At 37.7% G+C, this 19,139-nt stretch overlaps 1 protein-coding gene across 4 annotated transcripts in view; it reads left to right on the top strand.

Moving 5' to 3' along the window:
• The window catches only part of LOC108700989 (regulatory-associated protein of mTOR), a 213,262-nt gene that overhangs the window by 163,969 nt on the left and 30,154 nt on the right, over nucleotides 1–19,139 (top strand). For 2 of the 4 annotated variants that reach the window (XM_018235081.2, XM_018235083.2), the window contains exons 8-21: nucleotides 229–329; nucleotides 3,232–3,376; nucleotides 4,430–4,505; nucleotides 4,653–4,754; nucleotides 6,259–6,342; nucleotides 7,680–7,790; nucleotides 8,008–8,082; nucleotides 8,501–8,566; nucleotides 13,052–13,243; nucleotides 13,329–13,469; nucleotides 13,605–13,722; nucleotides 14,299–14,439; nucleotides 14,954–15,112; nucleotides 16,717–16,835. In XM_018235081.2, coding sequence (XP_018090570.1) covers nucleotides 229–329; nucleotides 3,232–3,376; nucleotides 4,430–4,505; nucleotides 4,653–4,754; nucleotides 6,259–6,342; nucleotides 7,680–7,790; nucleotides 8,008–8,082; nucleotides 8,501–8,566; nucleotides 13,052–13,243; nucleotides 13,329–13,469; nucleotides 13,605–13,722; nucleotides 14,299–14,439; nucleotides 14,954–15,112; nucleotides 16,717–16,835 — 1,630 coding nt within the window. Of the gene's footprint in view, nucleotides 1–228; nucleotides 330–3,231; nucleotides 3,377–4,429; nucleotides 4,506–4,652; nucleotides 4,755–6,258; nucleotides 6,343–7,679; nucleotides 7,791–8,007; nucleotides 8,083–8,500; nucleotides 8,567–13,051; nucleotides 13,244–13,328; nucleotides 13,470–13,604; nucleotides 13,723–14,298; nucleotides 14,449–14,953; nucleotides 15,113–16,716; nucleotides 16,836–19,139 lie in introns of all 4 variants that reach the window. The other 2 variants (XM_018235080.2, XM_018235082.2) reach the window with 1 other exon arrangement.

Below are 19,139 nucleotides of genomic sequence, written 5' to 3'. Positions count from 1 at the left end.
GCTGCTTTTTATTGCTCATCTTTCTATCCAGGGCCTTTACTATTCAAATTCCAGTCTCTTTTTCATATCAGTGCATGGTTGCTAGGGTAATTTGGACTCTAGCATCCAAATTGCTAAATTTGCAAACTGGATAGCTGCTGAATAAAAATGTAAACTCAAAAACATTAAAAACTATCAATAAAAAAATGTAAACAACCCCTTTACTATCATATTGCTCTTTTTTTCCAGAATCCCTGGGCGATTAAATGATAGAAGAACACCACTGGGAGAGCTGAACTGGATTTTTACAGCAATTACAGATACCATAGCATGGAATGTTCTGCCTAGAGGTACAGTCATATCATCCTGTTACACCTTAGCTCAAATATACTCCTATTAAAGAGCTTTTGTAGTGGAAGGGACTTTTCATGTTATGGGTTTCTGACTTTAAATATTTCCCATTCATAATTAAATGATACACTGTGCTTTAGATTAATAGGGAGGTTATTAAATGCTATCTTTATATTATTAATTTTGAAAAACATAAGCAAAAGCAAACTTTTATGTTATAGTTTTTTTAATGTTTTTTTGTGATTTTTTTAATTTTGTTTGCTCTTATGCATTAATAAGAAATTGAATTCAAATAAGTGTGGACCCCCCCCCAGAAAACTGTTCACTAGAAGAGCCTCATGACAGGAGTGGCCCTGATTTCCTATTAAGAAATCTAATTACACCATTGGACCAACTGTTCCTATTGTGTGTGTGAATTTGTGATGGTATGCATACATAGTAAGTTAGGCTAAAACGCCTAACTGCTAGTTTATTCAGAGGAAGGAAAAACCCTTCTAAGGCCTCCTGACTTTAAGATTTGCCATCAGACCAGTCCCTGGATCAACTTGTACTAAGAGCTATTTTCTCACTTGTTATAAAGCCATCCAGCTCTTTCTTAAAGCTATCTATTGTTTCTTCAAGGATGCCACATCCTGAATGGAATGCATATTTTTTGTTCTGCAAACACTTATACATTACCTAAACTTACAATACTCTCCCCTAAAGTCATTACTGTGGAAGGTAATAAATGTGGACTCAATACAGAATCCCACAGGGCCCCACTAGGAACCCTACTCCCAGTAGAGGCCTATAATTGCGCGGCTGAGATTGTAATCCTCTTTTAAATATTGGAATTACATTAGCTTTTTCTCCACACATTATGTTCATTGTTACCCAGAGATCCAACTGCTTGAACATTTGCTATATTTTCTGGATCATTACTAGATCCAGTATAGCATGATGTCTGGTTGGCTTCTCAACAACCTGTGACATAAAATTGTCATGCAACAAGTTTATAAACTAATTCCCATTAACTGTCCTGGCTGTACTGTTGCTTCAGTCAATATCTGGCTGATTAAAACCATCATTATCATTACTTGCCCCTAGCAGCCTCCTCTGTTTGCATTAGGATCTTAGCCACTTCCTCTTCAATTACATTAGGGGGTCTGTAGTATACCCCTATAATTATTTTGCTTTAATCTTTACAATCTGTGAATAGCTCCACCCATAAGGTTTCAGCTCCCTCATTTTCAACCATCACTTGTTTATATTGGCTTTTACAGCCTGAAAATATCTACTATCAATGTACTGTTGCACTGCACTGGTACAACTGGTCTGTTTGCTTCAGAAACACTAGTACAGTTCATATAAACAAGCTGCTTGTTTAGCAATGGGAGAAATTGAAAAAAGGCTATATGGCACAGGTTAAATAGTGGATAACAAATAACACCATTATGTTCTACAGAGCTTATCTGCTATCTGCTGTGTAACCTGAGCCTTTTCTCCTTTGAATGGCTGCCCCCCGTTGCTACACAGCAGCTTATATAAACAATAGTAGTGTTTCTGAACTAGACACAGCTGTTTTATCAGTGCAGGGCAACACTGCATTATATTTTTATTACTTTAAAACACTTTAATTTTTTGAAGTTACTGTTCCTTAAACAAACAGACATACCACTCCTCCTTTTTCTATTGTTCCTGTCCTGTCATTGGTATATACATATTAATTGACGCATATGTGATTTTTAAAGTGACAGTGCTATATAAATTAATTGTTGTATAATAAAATATATTAACTATGAATGAAAACATGTGCCAAAAAATTCATCAGAATAAAAGGCAGGAAAAGGAAAATATAAAAAAGAGGGTGGAGCTGTCCCGATTTCTACTAACTCAATTTGTTTCTATCTAACCCTGGGACACCACAAAGAATGAAAAGGCAGGACCCCAGGGACTGTAGTCATATAATTTGCATTGCCTGTCTGAGATAAGAAACTAGCTTCACTGAAAAGCCACAAATCCAAGGTACTTTAGAGTAAAAAAAAATCATAAAAACTAGACTCCCACGAAACAAAAGCTGTGGGATGAATTTATTTGCCTTAATAAAGCCTATAGCGAAATGCTCATCGCCAAAACTCCTAATCTAGTCTTTTTTTTACAATTTAGCATAACAATTGATTTTAATTATATACTGCTTACAAATAGATACACAAGAACCGGTTTAACCTAGGATTTTACTTGCTTTATTAATTCATTTATATCCTCACTTTTTTATTATTCTAAGGTACCTTGGGTTTGCAGTCCTTTTAGGTAAGCTAGTTTCTTAGGCAAGGTAAATTATATGAACACAATCCTTGGTGTCCTGCCACAAATTTGGGGTACTTTACTTCTGATTCTTTTTAACTAGAGATTACACATAATTTGCACCACTCCCTGACCCTGTGAATCTTACAATATAAGTTATATTGCATATTTACACGTACAAAGGGACAAATTCATGAGGAGCCTGTTTGTTTTTAAAGTTTGGGAGGAACCTGGAGTTCCCAGAGGAAATTAATTCAAGCAAGGGGGGAGAACATACAAACTCCCTTAACTGGCCGAGATTAAACCTTGGATATTAGCACTGCAAGGAAGCAATGCTATTATGCTAACAAGAGTGCCACCTTGCTTTGTACGAGAAAGAACTAAAGTCAGAGCACGCATTCCAATACAAGGACTGGTCCAATTGCTATCTTGGAGTCAAAAGGGATTTTTTTTTCTTTGAGGCAAATGGGAGAGGCTTTAAAATTTTTTTTTTTTTTTGCCTTCCTCTTGATCAGATAGAGGTTAGGCAAAAAAGTTTATTAGTTTATATATAGATTTAAAAGGTTGAACTTGATGTACGTGTGTCTTTTTTCAACCTAACTTACTATATCATTTCAGACCTATTTCAGAAGCTTTTTAGACAAGACCTGTTGGTTGCCAGCCTCTTCCGAAACTTTCTGCTGGCAGAGAGGATAATGAGATCATACAATTGCACCCCAGTGAGCAGTCCTCGCTTGCCACCCACCTACATGCATGCTATGTGGTATGATGCACCCTATATCCTTTTTCTGGAGCAATGTGTATTTATTGTCTTAATCCCATGCCATTTGTTGCCTGCCAGTAAAGCTATTTGCAAAATAATCCCATAGCTCTTAAATCTAATAGCGACAGTTGTAATAAGTGGGAAATACCAGAATGCAAACACATGTAACCAGAGATATCACAGACTGCTAGTTATTAATGTAGCCATTAGCTACGTTTCAGTGTAATTTGCATATATAACTAAAATTAAATGCAAGTCATGTGTCTGGTAACCCTTTATTTAGACAACAGAATTGTTTTATTTTTCCTCTATATTGTTATATTATTTTAATGCTAACAAAACTAAGGTACAGCCCTACAGTAATATATTAAGCTTTTTTGACACCTTCTTTGCTGTAGATTACAATTTCAAGCTGCTGTGGCTGCATTGATTTTCATTTTTTCTTAGAAGTCTTAAAAGGAGATTTTCCTTTAATCTTTGGAAGTGAAACCCAAGCCGCTGACACTCTGTGGCTTCCGGAGATCAGTGATGTGACTTTGAATGTTTGAACAATTTCAGAGACCTAAACGGTGCATAACACTGCTTAGTCTCATTGGTGGTGACCTTTTAGGTGGGAATAAGAAATCTCAAACTCAGAATTCCTGGAACTGCTGAGTAAATCTTGATAATGTGATGATTCTGTGCACTGACACTACACAATTGTGCAGTGTGTACTGCAGGTGAAACCACTGCAGTACTTAGCTAGCCATGTTAAATTCCTTTACTGTTTTGCTGAGTGCAAACATAATCGGACATAATGTAAAACCAAATCTGTAAAACATCATCCTGAATATTAGATTTATTGGCTTTAAATTACTTGGTTATAGAGAACAGATCTCATCATAAGCTGTGATTTATTAACACCTTTAACTTACTCTGAATAATGTAATTTTATATGTTTGATATGTTTAATTTTGCTTTTATACTTTATTTTGAGCCTGGGTTCATTCCAAAACACAGTAACATGATATATCTATAATTTTATTTCTTTGACTTTTTGTTTTCCTTCTATAGGCAGGCTTGGGATCTTGCTGTCGATATATGTCTTTCTCAGTTACCCACCATTATTGAGGAGGGAACTGCATTCCGGGTCAGTAAAGTTAGGGGGACGCAGGGGTTATTTTATTAGTATGCGTGGTAAAGTGTGCTGGGGTTATTTTATTAACATGTGTGGTAAAGTGTGCTTGACACTAGATAGCTGTCTTGATGTTTATTCTCTGTCTTTTATCTCCTACAGCACAGCCCTTTCTTTGCTGAGCAACTGACCGCATTTCAAGTCTGGTTGACCATGGGTGTAGAGAACAGAAACCCGCCAGAACAGTTGCCCATTGTCCTGCAGGTATCAGAGTGGAAAGGGATCATTCATGCTTCTGTGTGTGCTTTATTTGTGCAGTTGGTGCTTGGTTGGTGTAAATGTTAACATTTACTGTATCAATGCCAATCGATAGCCAGTGATAATCCATCCAATGTTTTTAGAATATTCCATACAGATTATCCTACTCATTATTACTTACATTTTTAAAGTAGTACTTTGTTTCTGGAACAAAGGCTCAATTTGAGTTTTACATCATTTGATTTGAAGCCTCTTTTGTCCAGTATGTTTTTAGAGTCCCCATACCTTTAAATAATTGAATTGGTTAGCTAAACAATTATTTTAGTTTTGTCATCATGAAAGTGTTCACGTCCGCAGTTTTTCACTAATTGTACTGAGCTTTTAGAAATATTTAGGAAAGCAAATAAACCCCAAATCTCACCCTCCACATGACTTTAGGCCATACCCCTTATTTACCGTTTTAGGCCCCTGATTAAGACAGCCTGAATTCTGGAAAACCTTGCCTTTGGCTGAAGGCACATGTTTTTTTTCCATTTTGAAAATACATGTGTTCATGGATGCCACTGGAAATCTAATCAGAATATTAACGTGATCAAACAAAAGATTTCAGTGGGAGGTGGGGTAACGGGCGTCGACCTTATTCGGTACCACCTATATATCTCAACCATGCTCCTTTCACAGCCCAGCACAGAGGGTTAATCTATCACCCACAACTTTGGCATAGGTGCTTTAATAAAGAAGTGGCACCAGAGAGGTGAGAAGCAGTAAGAGCAACAGCAGGGCTTTAGGTGTCCCAATCTATGTACATTCATGAAAGTGACGGTATTACTCAAAGAATATGTTTTTATTGGATGTTACTTTCCCAGTATGTAACAAGTGCTAAATTTTAGTTTCATGACATCTGCAGAAAAATTCACAGTATTTATATGGAAAGGTTTATGCCCCCCTTTAAACCTAACGGTCCTTTGTGCTCTGTTGTTGTGTTGCTCCTTAGTTTATGTAACTATGTAACGAACCTCAGTTGGTACAGACTTAATTTCTTGCTTGTGCTCTCCAGGTTTCAGTATTATGAAATAGGCAGCATAGGACACATCCCTCTACACATATTGTCAACATCTTCCTCAAATGCATTTCAGTTGCAAAAATGTCAGAGCATACATAATCTTTTACAAGGAGCATGATAAGTAACAATTTTGCCAAATAACTTCTCCAGCTACTCCAGCCTCACTGCCTTCTCTATGCAAAGCCCATCATTAATGTTGTTGCTAGGGTTCAATTTACTATTTGAATAAGACCCCTATTTGAAAGGTGGAAAAAATCAGAAGAAAAAGACAAATAATTAAAAACTATATAACAAAATAATGAAAAGAAAAGTTGTTTAGAATTGGTCATTCTATAAGAAACAGAAAGTTAACTTAAAGATGAACCACCCCTTAAAAAATACTTATGTAAATTTCTCTAAACATTTTTTTTTTAAAACTTATTTCTCCTGCATTCTCTCCTATTTTAGGTGTTGTTGAGCCAGGTTCATAGACTTCGAGCCTTGGACCTCTTGGGAAGATTCTTGGACCTGGGTCCCTGGGCTGTCAGTTTGGTACATATTCTCTGTGCAGTCAGTTATAATTACTGTGGAAAGTTGTGGGTTAAATTGTAATTGCACTTAAATATTTCCTTTGTGCCTGTATGTGCTCAAAATGTATTTGTGATCCTCAAAATTTTGATCAGCTAGAAGTGATGATAATTTCATTTTAAATGTCTCACACATTATAGGAATGCTGTCATGGGAGAATGTTTTTTACAAAATGCATCTGTTTATAGTGATCATCCAGCAGAATTCAGCATTGAAATCTGTTTTTCAAAATGGCAAAAAAAAAATGTAATACATAATTTAAAAATTTGTGGGGCTAGACATGTTCTTGGTTTCCTGGGTGCCCTCAGGCATGTGGTTTTAATAAACTTCTTCACTGCTGCACTGTAAGTGCCCGCCCCCAGCAATCTACTGAAAAAACAATGGGAATGTAACAAAATAACATTGCTAAAAATGTTCCCATTGTCCACCTTGTGGTAGATACTGTACGACAATAGTACTCAATAGTAAGACATCCAAGTGTGGTTCACCAAAGTCATGACTCCTCCAGTTACACTGATTAAAAGAAACAATAGCTTATCTAAAAACAGTTCGCTTGTGAAGTGCTGGCTCTTTCTGAAGCACAGGATCCGACACAAGAGCTTGAGATGACTGCCTAAACGCCAATATTACAAGAACAAAATACATTTATTGGTTCAAGAATAACATTTTCAATGGTAGAATGCAATTGTTGCAATGTACAAAAGGTAATGTAGTGATAAAAACTACACCATAAAATCATGACTGAATACCTTTAAAGTCACACAATAGCAGGGGTGGATTTAGTCTTTAAAATCACTGGGATTCCCTTCACGTCTCTTTAAATGCAGTGTGTCTTCTCACTTTGACCTCACTGAGTGAATAAGTCTGGCATCTCTTTTTCATCTGTTCCTCAAGGATTATTAGAGCTAAGTAGTAGGAGTTAGCAGGTTGCTCTCTGCTTAGCACTTTTGATGGCTAAAACAAAGCAGCACTAGGATTGAAAGTCGGCCTTGCTGTCAGAAGATAATGAAGCAGACAGCAGAGCTCATCAGAACAGTTAAACCCCTTAGTATATCTTTCTTTGGGTACCATACGACAGGCAAGAGAAATTACTTTGTTCATGTTTAAACCAACCTGTGCAGGATGCGCACAATTATAACATCAAGTTCTAAAAATTTAGAGAGAGGAAGAGGAGAAATTGCTACATGACTCTCACTGCCCCTCAAAAAATTACAGATAACCAGTTAACAGATTTGAATAGCAGTCCTGCCTTTTTTGTGTTAAATGTCTTTGCTATCTGTGATGATGTTTTTTTTCTACAGGCCCTCTCTGTTGGTATTTTCCCCTATGTGCTGAAGCTGCTACAAAGTTCTGCTCGGGAACTCAGACCACTGCTTGTCTTCATTTGGGCCAAGATCCTTGCTGTTGATAGTGTAAGTAGTAGATAACACATTCATGTGATAAGGGAATGTAAACTGTTTATCTGTGTGTATATATGTGCTGGTGTGTGTTGAGTTATGAAACTGTACAAAATAACTTGAATTTACAGTGATGACACATTATTTTATAATAAAGCAGTTCTATAAATTATGTGCAGTGTGAACAACAGTTTTAACTTAGTTCCCCTTTTGCTCTTGTATTCTCTCCTAGTCTTGCCAAGCAGACTTAGTGAAAGATTATGGTCATAAATATTTCCTTTCTGTTCTGGCGGATCCATATATGCCGGTAAGATCAATATGTGTATTCAATACACTTACTGAATTCAAACAGTACTGACACAGGAAGGTTTGAAGTATTTTTCATATCTGATGGAAAGACCTCTTGTAAGAATTTAATTTGTGCTAAACATTTAGTCATTCAGTCTTTTTTATGTTTACATAAGACATTTTATCTTTTTATATTTCTTCCACTACATAGCTACAAAGTCGTACTGGGCCTGCTGGATACCGCCCCCCCCACATAGCTATGATATCAACAATATTTGTAATACTTTTTCTTAACCCCAACTGGCACTAGGTGTACAGCACACTTAACACTTGAGCCAACACATTCACCTACCAGTTCATAAATGAGCCCTTTTATTGAACTTAAAACATCAACTGGCTGAAACTAATTCACCCACTCATTTTTTTGTCTTTACCAGGCCGAGCACCGTACAATGACCTCCTTCATTTTAGCAGTAATTGTAAACAATTATAACACTGGACAGGTGAGTATATTTTACATAAAGTTAGTCACAGGTCATGTCAAATTAACGGTGATGGGTTGAGGCTGCATTTTACTTGAAGAGTAGATTGAGTGTTGAATGAGTGTATGTTTGGGTGCATCTTGGCTTGTATATTCATGTGTCATGAAATTTTGATTGAAAGTTTGAGAGCTGTATGTTATTTGTCAAAGTCTACCTTTCTCCAATAAGGTACAAAGCATCTACAAAGTTACTGTACAATTAGGTTCCTTTTGGGACTTGTAAGGGAGGGAGTGGGGAGTATCAGGTCAGCAATGAAATGCTTCTATACTAGCTGTGAACTGATGGAGCAATGGCTGGAAACAACTAGACAGTATTCACCATGTCCTGGCCCAAGGTCAGTAGGAGGGAGTAATAGGAGATTTTAATGACATCACCCTCCTCAGGCTTGGAATACAGCAGCATGGAGGCAGATTGAGCTGCAGAAAGCACACTGAGGACAGTGTGAATAGACTTTAACGCTCTAATACAGCTCAATTTGCCCTTGATGCTGCTGACTGGCATTGCTTGCTACAGCCAAGTTTATCATCTACAAGGACTCCAAGGTTCTTTTCCATAATGGATTTGCCTAGTGCAGTCCCACTTAGGGTATAAGTGGCTTGGATATTTTTACATCCCAGGTGCATGGCTACATTTATCAACATTATCAACATTGAATCTCATTTGCCACTTAGCTGTCCATATTGCCAGTTTGTCAAGATCCTGTTGCTAAGGTGCCACATCCTAGATGGAATTAATTGGGCTTTATAGTGTTGTGTCATCTGCAAACACTGATACATTACTTACAATACCCTCCCCAAAGTCATTATTGAACAAGTTAAATAAAAGTGGACCCAATACCGAGCCCTGAGGGATCCCACTAAGAGCCTTACTCCATGTAGAGAATGTACTGTTAACAACCACCCTCTGTACCCCATCTTGTAGTCAGTTTCCTATCCATGTGCATGACCAACAGACCTTAGTTTAGAAAGCAGTCGTTTGTGGGGCACGGTATCAAACGCTTTGGCAAAATCCAAATAGATCATATCTACTGCCCCCCCCTGTCCAGCATCTTACTTACCTCATCATAAAAAGCAATCAAATTTGTCTGACATAACCTATCCTTCATAAAGTCATGCTTTTGCTGCTCATAATGACATTCACTAGGACAAAATTTTGAATCTTATTCCTTAACAAGCCCTCAAATAATTTTCCCAACACATATGTCAAATTTACTGGCCTATAACTGCCAGGATGAGATCGTAATCCCTTTTTAAAATATTGGAATGACATCATCTTTTTCTCCAATCCATAGGTACCACACCAGATGAAAGTGAATCTGAGAAAATCAGAAAAAGTGACCAGTCTAAAACTTAACTAAGCTCTCTTAGAACCCAGGGGGTGTATAACATCTGGCCCTGGCACCTTGTATACATTCATTTTTATTAAAGCTTTATGAATCATATCCTGAGTCAGCCACTGACTAGATTGAGCTTAGCCATCTGTGCAGCTGTGAAGTGAGCCTGGGAACTCAGACTCCTCTATTGTAGACATTGACGAATAGAACTAATTTAGCACATTTTCCTTTTCTGTATCTGTTACAACCATACTGGTACCATTATTGGTCGCATTACTGGCCGCATCTTTTTACTATTAATATACTTAAGAAACTTTTTGGGGGTAGTTGTAGCCTTAGCCGCAATGTACTCTTCGTTCCCTTTCTTTGCTTTCCGGATTGCTGTTTTACAACATCTATTGTAGTGTTTATATTCATTAAATGTGCCAACAGACTTGTAGTTTTAAAAATGCCTTTCTCTTCTTTCCTATTAATTTCTTTATTTCTAAATGAAGCCACATAGGGTGAATCTTAGTGCTTCTACATTTACTCCTTTAAGGAATAAGTTGAGATCAGTAACAATTTTATTGTTTTTAAAGGCTCTTAACGAGGAATATACAAATTTGTTGATCCAATATACAAATTTGTTGATCCACAAGGCCAAAACCAGAGTATAGAATGTAATTTTAGCTCAAGATCTTTGCAATGCCCCAATTCTACAACACTCAGCATGGAAATTCAAGGTTCTGGCTGTTTAGGGTTTGCAAAGTGATCAACACTTTCAGCTTTCTGCTGCTAAAGGGAACTAGAATCAGAACTCTTAGCAGATGTACTGCAAAATATACTAGAGATTTTCAAATTCTCAAACTTGATTTTATTCATTTAGAGCAGTGATCCCAAACCAGTGCCTTGTGAGGAACATGTTGGATGTTGCTTCCTGTGGCCTTAAAGCAGGTGCTTATTTATGAATTACTGGCTTAAGCTGGCCATCGATGCAAAGATACTATCGTACCAAATGAAGATTTGTTTGATTTTTGGACCTTGTGTGGATTGTCGCAACATATTTCATGCCACGGCGATTGGTCATTAAGTCAACAGGTTAAAAGATTTGGCTACCATAAATATCTCTGCATGTATTGCCTATCTGACAATATCAGTGGGAGACTGTCACTACTATTTGTCAGACATAACTTTTGTACGATTGCTGCCCCGGCATCGGCAGGCCCCAGGCCCTCTCTAATTACATAAGTTGCGCAATGCATCCCATCCTGATAACTATGTGTTACTTCACAAGGTATGTGCGCCGCTTCACCAGTGGGCCCACTGCCACCTAGACTGTCTGCATGATCTCTGTACACAGACTTAGTGCATTTGAAGCCTACACTAACTTTTTCCTCTCGCTCCCTTGGCGCTTTTCTTCTCTACAGCCCGACTTTTTTTTAACCCTCCCCTGGTGCTTGCTGCTTCCCTGTCACGTGCCCTGCACCCGGATCAAATTACTCCGACTGTGACAAGGAGAGAGCAATAGCTCTCCTTCGGCACTATCTTAATGGTACTGTATCTTACACAGGAAGAATCATAATCCTAAACCAGGAAACAAACCTAACTAGTGCAGTCCCTACCAACCTATATTCCTTTTATACACTAACGTAATAATACTATCCTGCATATATAAGAATAAAATCAGTATTAATCAGACTGATTATATGCAAAGAAACCAACTGATCTTAATCTTTTCTAGGCTATTTTTCAAGCTGCAAACCATTCATAGTAATCCTTGCTCTTGTTTAGTGCTCTCTCTAAATCCAAAAAAGACAGTCCTAACCGCTTATGCTTTGGACCATGTTGTATAAAATAAATCCATCTTCTATATGCTTCTTCAACTGCATGGGTCATGGTAAATAAATCTATCTCCAAACTATTTGTTCCAGGCAGGTGTATCAGACAGAACACTGGCAGCCCTCTCTTCTTTTTACCTTAACCATTGAGCTTCTGGCAGTTAGGCAGGTCATATATAGGCAGGTTTTATATATATATATATATATATATATATATATATATATATATATATATATATATATATATATATATATATATATATATATACTTAAAAGGTTGAACTTGATGGATGTACGTCTTTTTTTCAACCTAACTTGTAACCTGTAAAGGGAAACTACTGATCATACTAAAGCCCTGCAGCCTGCTCACCACCCTCCCACCCACACAGTCAGTCAGTGCCTCTGCTTTTGTATTATTCGGTGAGTACTGGTGCACTTTCTTGTCAAAGCCAGATCATGTAAAATAACTGTGCTATACTACTATGTCATACTGTGACTTCTGGAGGTATTTGTACATGTAATTGAAACTGCGCCATTGTGCTTTAAATTCTGGGGGTATTTGTACATGGAGTTGCCACTGTGCTATGTTTTATTGACTTCTTGGGGCATTTGTACATGGAGTTGCTGCTGCACCATCGTGTTATGATTTCTGGGGGTAGTTTCCCTTGGCCAGCTGTCTTGGAAGGTGATGTGTTTGTTATTAATTGGTTCAACCTAAAAGGTTTTGGAGCTCAGGGCATTGTCTTGTAGATCTACTTATGTTTTTTTCATATGGATAAGGTGATGTTTCACGCAGCGCCGGAATTCCTACCCAAGGTTACTTCTGACTTTCGCAGAAAGTGGTATTGCCTTAGTTTTGTCCAGCAGCTAAGTCTGAAAAGGAAAGGGACCCAAAGAATATGGTATTTTTGTTACCGTAAAATTGTTTTCTCAGATTTCCGTAAGGGGACACAAGCTATGAAATCATTAATTTCATACAACGGAATGTGCCAGTGTATGGCCACCTTAAGTTTACAGCAAATCATTTTTTGGGGTTGCATCCCCTTTAGGTATAATGGCACATGCGGTGATAGTTATCAACCAATACCCCTTCATAGTATAACAGTAGTGCTTCCTAATTGTGTTAACTTGTCTTAGAGATATATGGATGAGGATAGTGAGGATTACATTGGTTTATGCTTGAACTTGGTCACTTGTGTCACTTTGTGGCATATTTTCCTAACCCTAAAAGAAAGAAAAGTCTCCAGTACAAAAATATTGCTTTTAAGTTTTTCTTCTTATTTATATGTATAATAGGAAGCCTGCCTCCAGGGGAACCTGATTGCTATCTGCTTGGAGCAGCTAAATGATCCACACCCTCTCCTACGCCAGTGGGTTGCTATCTGCCTGGGGCGCATCTGGCAGAATTATGATGCTGCGCGATGGTGTGGGGTGCGAGACAGTGCCCATGAGAAGTTGTACAGCCTCTTGTCTGACCCCATGCCTGAGGTGAGAGCAGCCAGCCTTACAATCAGAAAAATTCAATTGAAGGATAAAATTATAGCATGATTAATATATTGTATTAACCACAAAGGTCCGCAGTGCTGCAGTTTTTGCCCTTGGCACCTTCGTTGGGAATTCAGCTGAGAGAACAGATCACTCAACAACAATAGATCACAATGTTGCTATGATGTTAGCACAGCTTATCAATGATGGAAGTCCTATAGTGCGCAAGGTGGGTAACACTATAACTGAGACTCTTGATGTGGTGCGTGTGTATTATTCTTCACTATAATGTGATGGTATGGCTTCTGAATTCTCTGATAGTTTTCTTTTGAGGGCTTTGTTGTCAAATTTGCCAATTTTACAGGAACTTGTTGTGGCTCTCAGTCACCTGGTTGTACAGTATGAGAGCAACTTCTGTACAGTTGCTCTCCAGTTTATGGAGGAAGAGAAGAACTACCCCCTACCCTCACCAGCTTCCACAGGTGAGTGTTTTTTATCAGGGAGTGTAACTACAGAGAAAGCAGACCCTGCGGCTGGGGGGGCCAGGAGGTATAGTGGCCCCATGAGGCCCTAATTCATATACAATTTCAATGAATATTGGTAAAACAAGTCAACCTCTAGACATTTTGGTGGCCTGAAAAATAATTTGATGTGGGGCCAAGTAATATCTAGTTACACCACTGTTTCTTATGTAAGCATCAAGAGGATTTTAATCTAGGGATGGACCGAATCCACTAATTTGGATTCGGCCGAACCCCGAATCCTTAGCGAAAGATTCGGCCAAATACCTAACTGAATCCGAATCCTAATATGCAAATTTAGGGTGGGAAGAGGAAAACCTTTATTACTTCCTTGTTTTGTGACAAAAAGTCACGCGTTTTCCCTCCCGCCCCTAATTTGCATATGCAAATTCGGATTCGGTTCGGCCAGGCAGAAGGATTCGACCGAATCCTGCTGAAAAAGGCCAAATCCCGAACCGAATCCTGGATTCAGTACATCCCTATTTTAATCCAAGGAAATTATTTGTTAAATAAGAAAACCTATTTTTGATCTGACAGAGGGAGGCAGTTTGACGCCAGTACGAGATAGCCCTGGAACACCCCGCCTGCGATCTGTGAGCTCCTATGGCAATATCCGGGCAGTGACAACTCCAAGAAACCTCAACAAGTCTCTGCAAAATCTAAGCCTGAGTGAAGAGAGTAAGACTGGTGGGCATAGGAGAAGATTAGTTCCTTTAATCTATAGAACAGCCTTCACAATATGTCTGGTGTATCAGTATTATATGAATGCCCTTAGTGCTCACCTGAGAGTATCAGGCATAATAGAAAAATGTTGATATCACTGTCCTTGCTGTTGTTTCTGGCCATCGGAAATTCAAGTGTGTTATAAACAGTATTTGCTTGAAGTACACAATTAACTTTTAGTGAACAGGAAAATATTTTCATATTGTCTCTTTGCTAATACTGTACCAGCATTTTATATGAATAAAAAAAGAACTTTACACAACAAACATGTTTAGGTGTACAGTATATGTTATACATATACATATAAGTGCTTTGAAAACTTTTTTTAACCCCTAGACTGGATTTTACTAAAAACCCATAACTAGTTTCCCCTCACTGTGTTCTTATCTGAGCCATATTATCCATTGATTGTTAACATCTATTGAACTCTGCATCTGAAGTATTTGTTATATTGTGATTCCTTCTCCAGCTGGGAGTGCCATAACATTTTCTCCTGGAAATCTAAGTACAAGCAGCAGTGCAAGCAGTACTTTGGGAAGCCCAGATAATGAAGAGTACATATTGTCCTTTGAGACCATTGATAAAATGAGGCGTGTTAGTTCGTACTCCTCTCTTAATTCCCTCATAGGTAAGGTATTTTTTGCCTTCCAAACCCTCACCCACATACTCAGAATCTTCAAAGTTAGCAAAATGAATTTCCTGTCTATGGAAAATTCCCACCTTTCATATCCTGCAGCACTTTGCAGAGATTATACATCATCCACTGCAGTCCATGCCCCAGTGGAGTTTACAATCTAAGGTCCCTATCAAATTCACACACAGTAGGACCAGTTTTATCAATTAACCTTCCTGTAGGTTTTTGGAATTTGAAAGAAGTGTGAAAGGTAACAAGTTCAGGTATAGAACCGGATATCTTTAAGTTTACTAAAAACTTGTTTAAGCATTAGTTTAAATATAACAGGATTGTTCTGCATCCGATAAGGATTAATCATATCTTTGCTGAGATAATTTTTTAAAATCTGAATTATTATATTACAATGGAGTCTATGGGAGGTGGTCTTCACATAATTCTGAGCTTTCTGGATAACGGATCCCATACCTGTACCCGGTGGAAACCCACACAGACATGGGGAGAACATGCAAGCTCCTAGTAGATAGTTTCCTGGGTGTAACTTCATGTTTTCTGTCCCAGGTTTATAATCCCATAAGCCTATTTACTCAGCTTGAACTAAAACTTTTTTTTGATAAAGTCTGAAAAAGAAGTACAGAAATGTGCAGAACCTGGGATTTTCCGGATAATGGATGTTTCCATAATTTGGATCTTCATATCTTAAGTCAACTATAAAATCATTTAAATGTTAAATAAATCCAATAGGCTGGTTTGGATCAAGTACAAGGTACTGTTTTATTATTACAGAGAATATTTAAACATTTGGATAAAATTAAGTCTATGGGAGACATTCATCCTGTAATTCAGAGATTCTGGATAACAGGTTTCAGGATAAAGGATCCTATACCTGTATATTTTGCTGTCTGTAACTCAACCATCTTTGTCAGAGATCACCTAAAATCTTTTTGCTCTCCCACATTTTGAGCACTTTAGCACCCTTACCCACCTTTACCGATACTCACAGTTTGGAAAATTACTCTGTGCTAAAGGTGGTTACCATTTTATGAACACAACCTGTCATCCAACAATCAGGCAACTCTATTTCAGAATCTTATTTCTCAGTGTAATATCTGTTTGGCTTGCTCACACATAAATGCACCCATATGTATCATATTCCCACTATATTTCACCCCCCAAGGCACTTAATTTTAATGTTAACACCTTCTACCAGTCCTGTTCCCCATCCTCTTTTCTTTTTATTCCACCCACTTGTTTTTTGCTCCACAATGCAGGTGTCTGAGTCAAAGTCCTCCAGGGCTCCCAATGATCCTTACAAGCTCAATCTGTTAAAGATCTAAGACATTATGAGAAAATATTCCCTTCAAATGGGAGCCATAACAAGACTTCAGTAGGCACCGTTTGATGAGGGAGGAGGTGGTTGCTGTCATCCTTGCTGCTTATTAAGTTACTGAAATGCATTCATCAGTGTATTATGCAAATAGAATCTCTTTTTTTAAACACTGGAAGCCAAATTACCATAAGGAATATTAATGTGTATAAAAACCTGGCAAAAAGGAAACTTTTATTAAAAAATAAAAATAGAATTGTTTTCACCATTTCAGGTGTCTCGTTCAATAGTGTTTACACTCAGATTTGGAGAGTGCTTCTCCACCTTGCAGCTGACCCATACCCTGAAGTTTCAGACCTTGCAATGAAAGTGTTAAACAGCATTGCACATAAGGTAAGGCTCTCTATTATTAAAAAAAAAAAGTTCAAGTTGACTGAAAATAGGGGTGGCAGGGTGTGTATGTGTGTGTGTGTCCATTAATAAAAAGAGAAACATTGACACAAAGGGTAACAAGCTCTCACTGTTTTACAAAAACAACTAACATTGTATTTAACAATGTAACCAAAGTAGTTTATGGTCCAAATTTCAACCTAACTTACTCTGTAATAACTTACAATGTAAGTGCCCTTGATCTGCCAAGCATCAGCCTTTATGCTGATACCCTGCCCACATTATCACGCCAGCCCAATCCAAAATCCCCCACAAGTGCTGAATCCTTCCTGCTGAATAATCACACTTTCACATCTCTTGGAGACCCCTCTACTACAGGGCCTCTTATACTGTCTCTATAAGCAACATGCACATTACCTCTGTCCTTAAAATTCTGCCATTGAGACCATGGTAAATAAGTTACCTGCTCAGCATTAGGTGCAACAGCTACAGCCTGGCAAGAAGCTGACACTTGTCACTGGAAGTGATTTTTTTTTTGCTAATCCCCAGTATGAGTTTGGGGCAGCTCCAGTGTTAATATGCTGCACCTTTCTGCATCAGACAGGACTACGGGGACACATTGTACACCTAATTGGAGCTTTTTGCCATGACTGATGGCTTTAAATACAACCCCATTCTATCAACTCTGTTTAAATGGTTTTGCTACCAAGCTCCTAATGTTTCGAATTACCTCTGTATGATTATTTACAGTTCATTTTCAGTTTTTTTCTTCTAATTTTGCTTCTGTACATTACCACAGTGAATTTTAAATGAAACAACTCAGATGCAGTTGAACTGCAGACCTTCAGCTTTAATTCAGTGGGTTGAACAAAAAGATTGCATAAAAATGTGAGGAACTAAAGCCTTTTTTTAACACAGTCACTTCTTTTCAGGGGCTCAAAAGTAATTGCATAATTGACTCAAAGGCTATTTCATGGGCAGGTGTGGGCAATTCCTTTCAGGGTCGGACTGGGGACTGCTACCAGGGGCCCACTGAGACTGCTACCAGGGCCCCCCCCCCGGAACCCCTGGCCCCCATCTGCAATGTGCGCTGCTGCACAGGAGATGCACAGCGCACATAGGAGTTGCACGGCGTGCATGCACACAGGAACCATACTACGTGCACGGAGCCGCACATCGGTGCGCAGCGCTGCAAATTGGGAGAGTGGGAGCTCAGGAGAGGGCGGCCTTGATTCCTTTGTTATGTCATTATGAATTAACATTGGCATTTTACTTATATATTACTTACTATATATGCTCCTACTAGAGACAAAGAAGCATTCTTTTCTCAGATAACACATAAGATTTCTTTGTTACCTAAAAGAAATATTATTGTTGGGGGAGATTGTAATGAAATTAATCATTTTAAAATGGTTCGAATATCTTCGGTTCCTTCTCCTTCTATAGGAAATTCCAAGTTGTTAAGCAATTTTATTAAATATACTGGTTTAAATGATGCCTAGAGAATTTTCCAACCGTCTGAAAAGGACATTACTTTTTTTTTCCTATCCTCACAACGTTGGTACAAGAATTGATTACTTGTTTCTATCAAATGCTGTTATTGATAAGATGCCCCTAGTTAATATAGATCTCTTTGAACATTCACACCATGCTCCTTTTAAAACTAGTATTATTGGTTCACAAAGAATTAAAAGTTTTATCCCATGGTCATTCCCATAATTTTTATTGGATAGAAAAGATTTCATTGAATTGCTGGAAAATAAAAGGACTTTGTTCATTAAAGAGAATGTATGTCATCAAAGTAATACAACCCTTCTCTGGGAGACTTCGAAGGCAGCTGTGAGAGGGGAAATTACAGCTTATAAAAAGGGACTTCTTAAGAAGGTTAATTCTGAATTTTTTAAATGAAATAGCTCTTTGACTCAAATCTAAAACTAAAGGATTCTCCAGTATAGAATGTTATTGATTATAAAGAAACACTTTCTAAGGTAAAAGCTTAGACAGAAGTTTTAAAATTTTAAACTCTTATATGAATGCTAAATTTAATAATCTCAATAACAAATCTAATAAATACATGTCAAACATTATGAAATGTTTGTCTAAAAAACCCAATTTTCAATCTCTTTATTCTCCCTCAGTCTCTGATAGAGACTTATAAATTAGGTCTGGTATTAAAAATATTAGGAAATTAATCCAAGTTATTGTCAATGTTAAAAAGCAAAAATTTCCATGTTCTATTTTCAAAATTGATGCTGAAAAAGCTTTTGACAACATTCTTTTTGTTCTATATGATTGTTTGAAGGTTTT

Source organism: Xenopus laevis, chromosome 9_10L, assembly GCF_017654675.1.
Source record: "Xenopus laevis strain J_2021 chromosome 9_10L, Xenopus_laevis_v10.1, whole genome shotgun sequence".
NCBI classification, from domain to species: Eukaryota; Metazoa; Chordata; class Amphibia; order Anura; family Pipidae; genus Xenopus; species Xenopus laevis.
The sequence above is the reverse complement of the archived record's forward strand: the minus strand, read 5'-3'. Positions and strand labels throughout refer to the sequence as shown.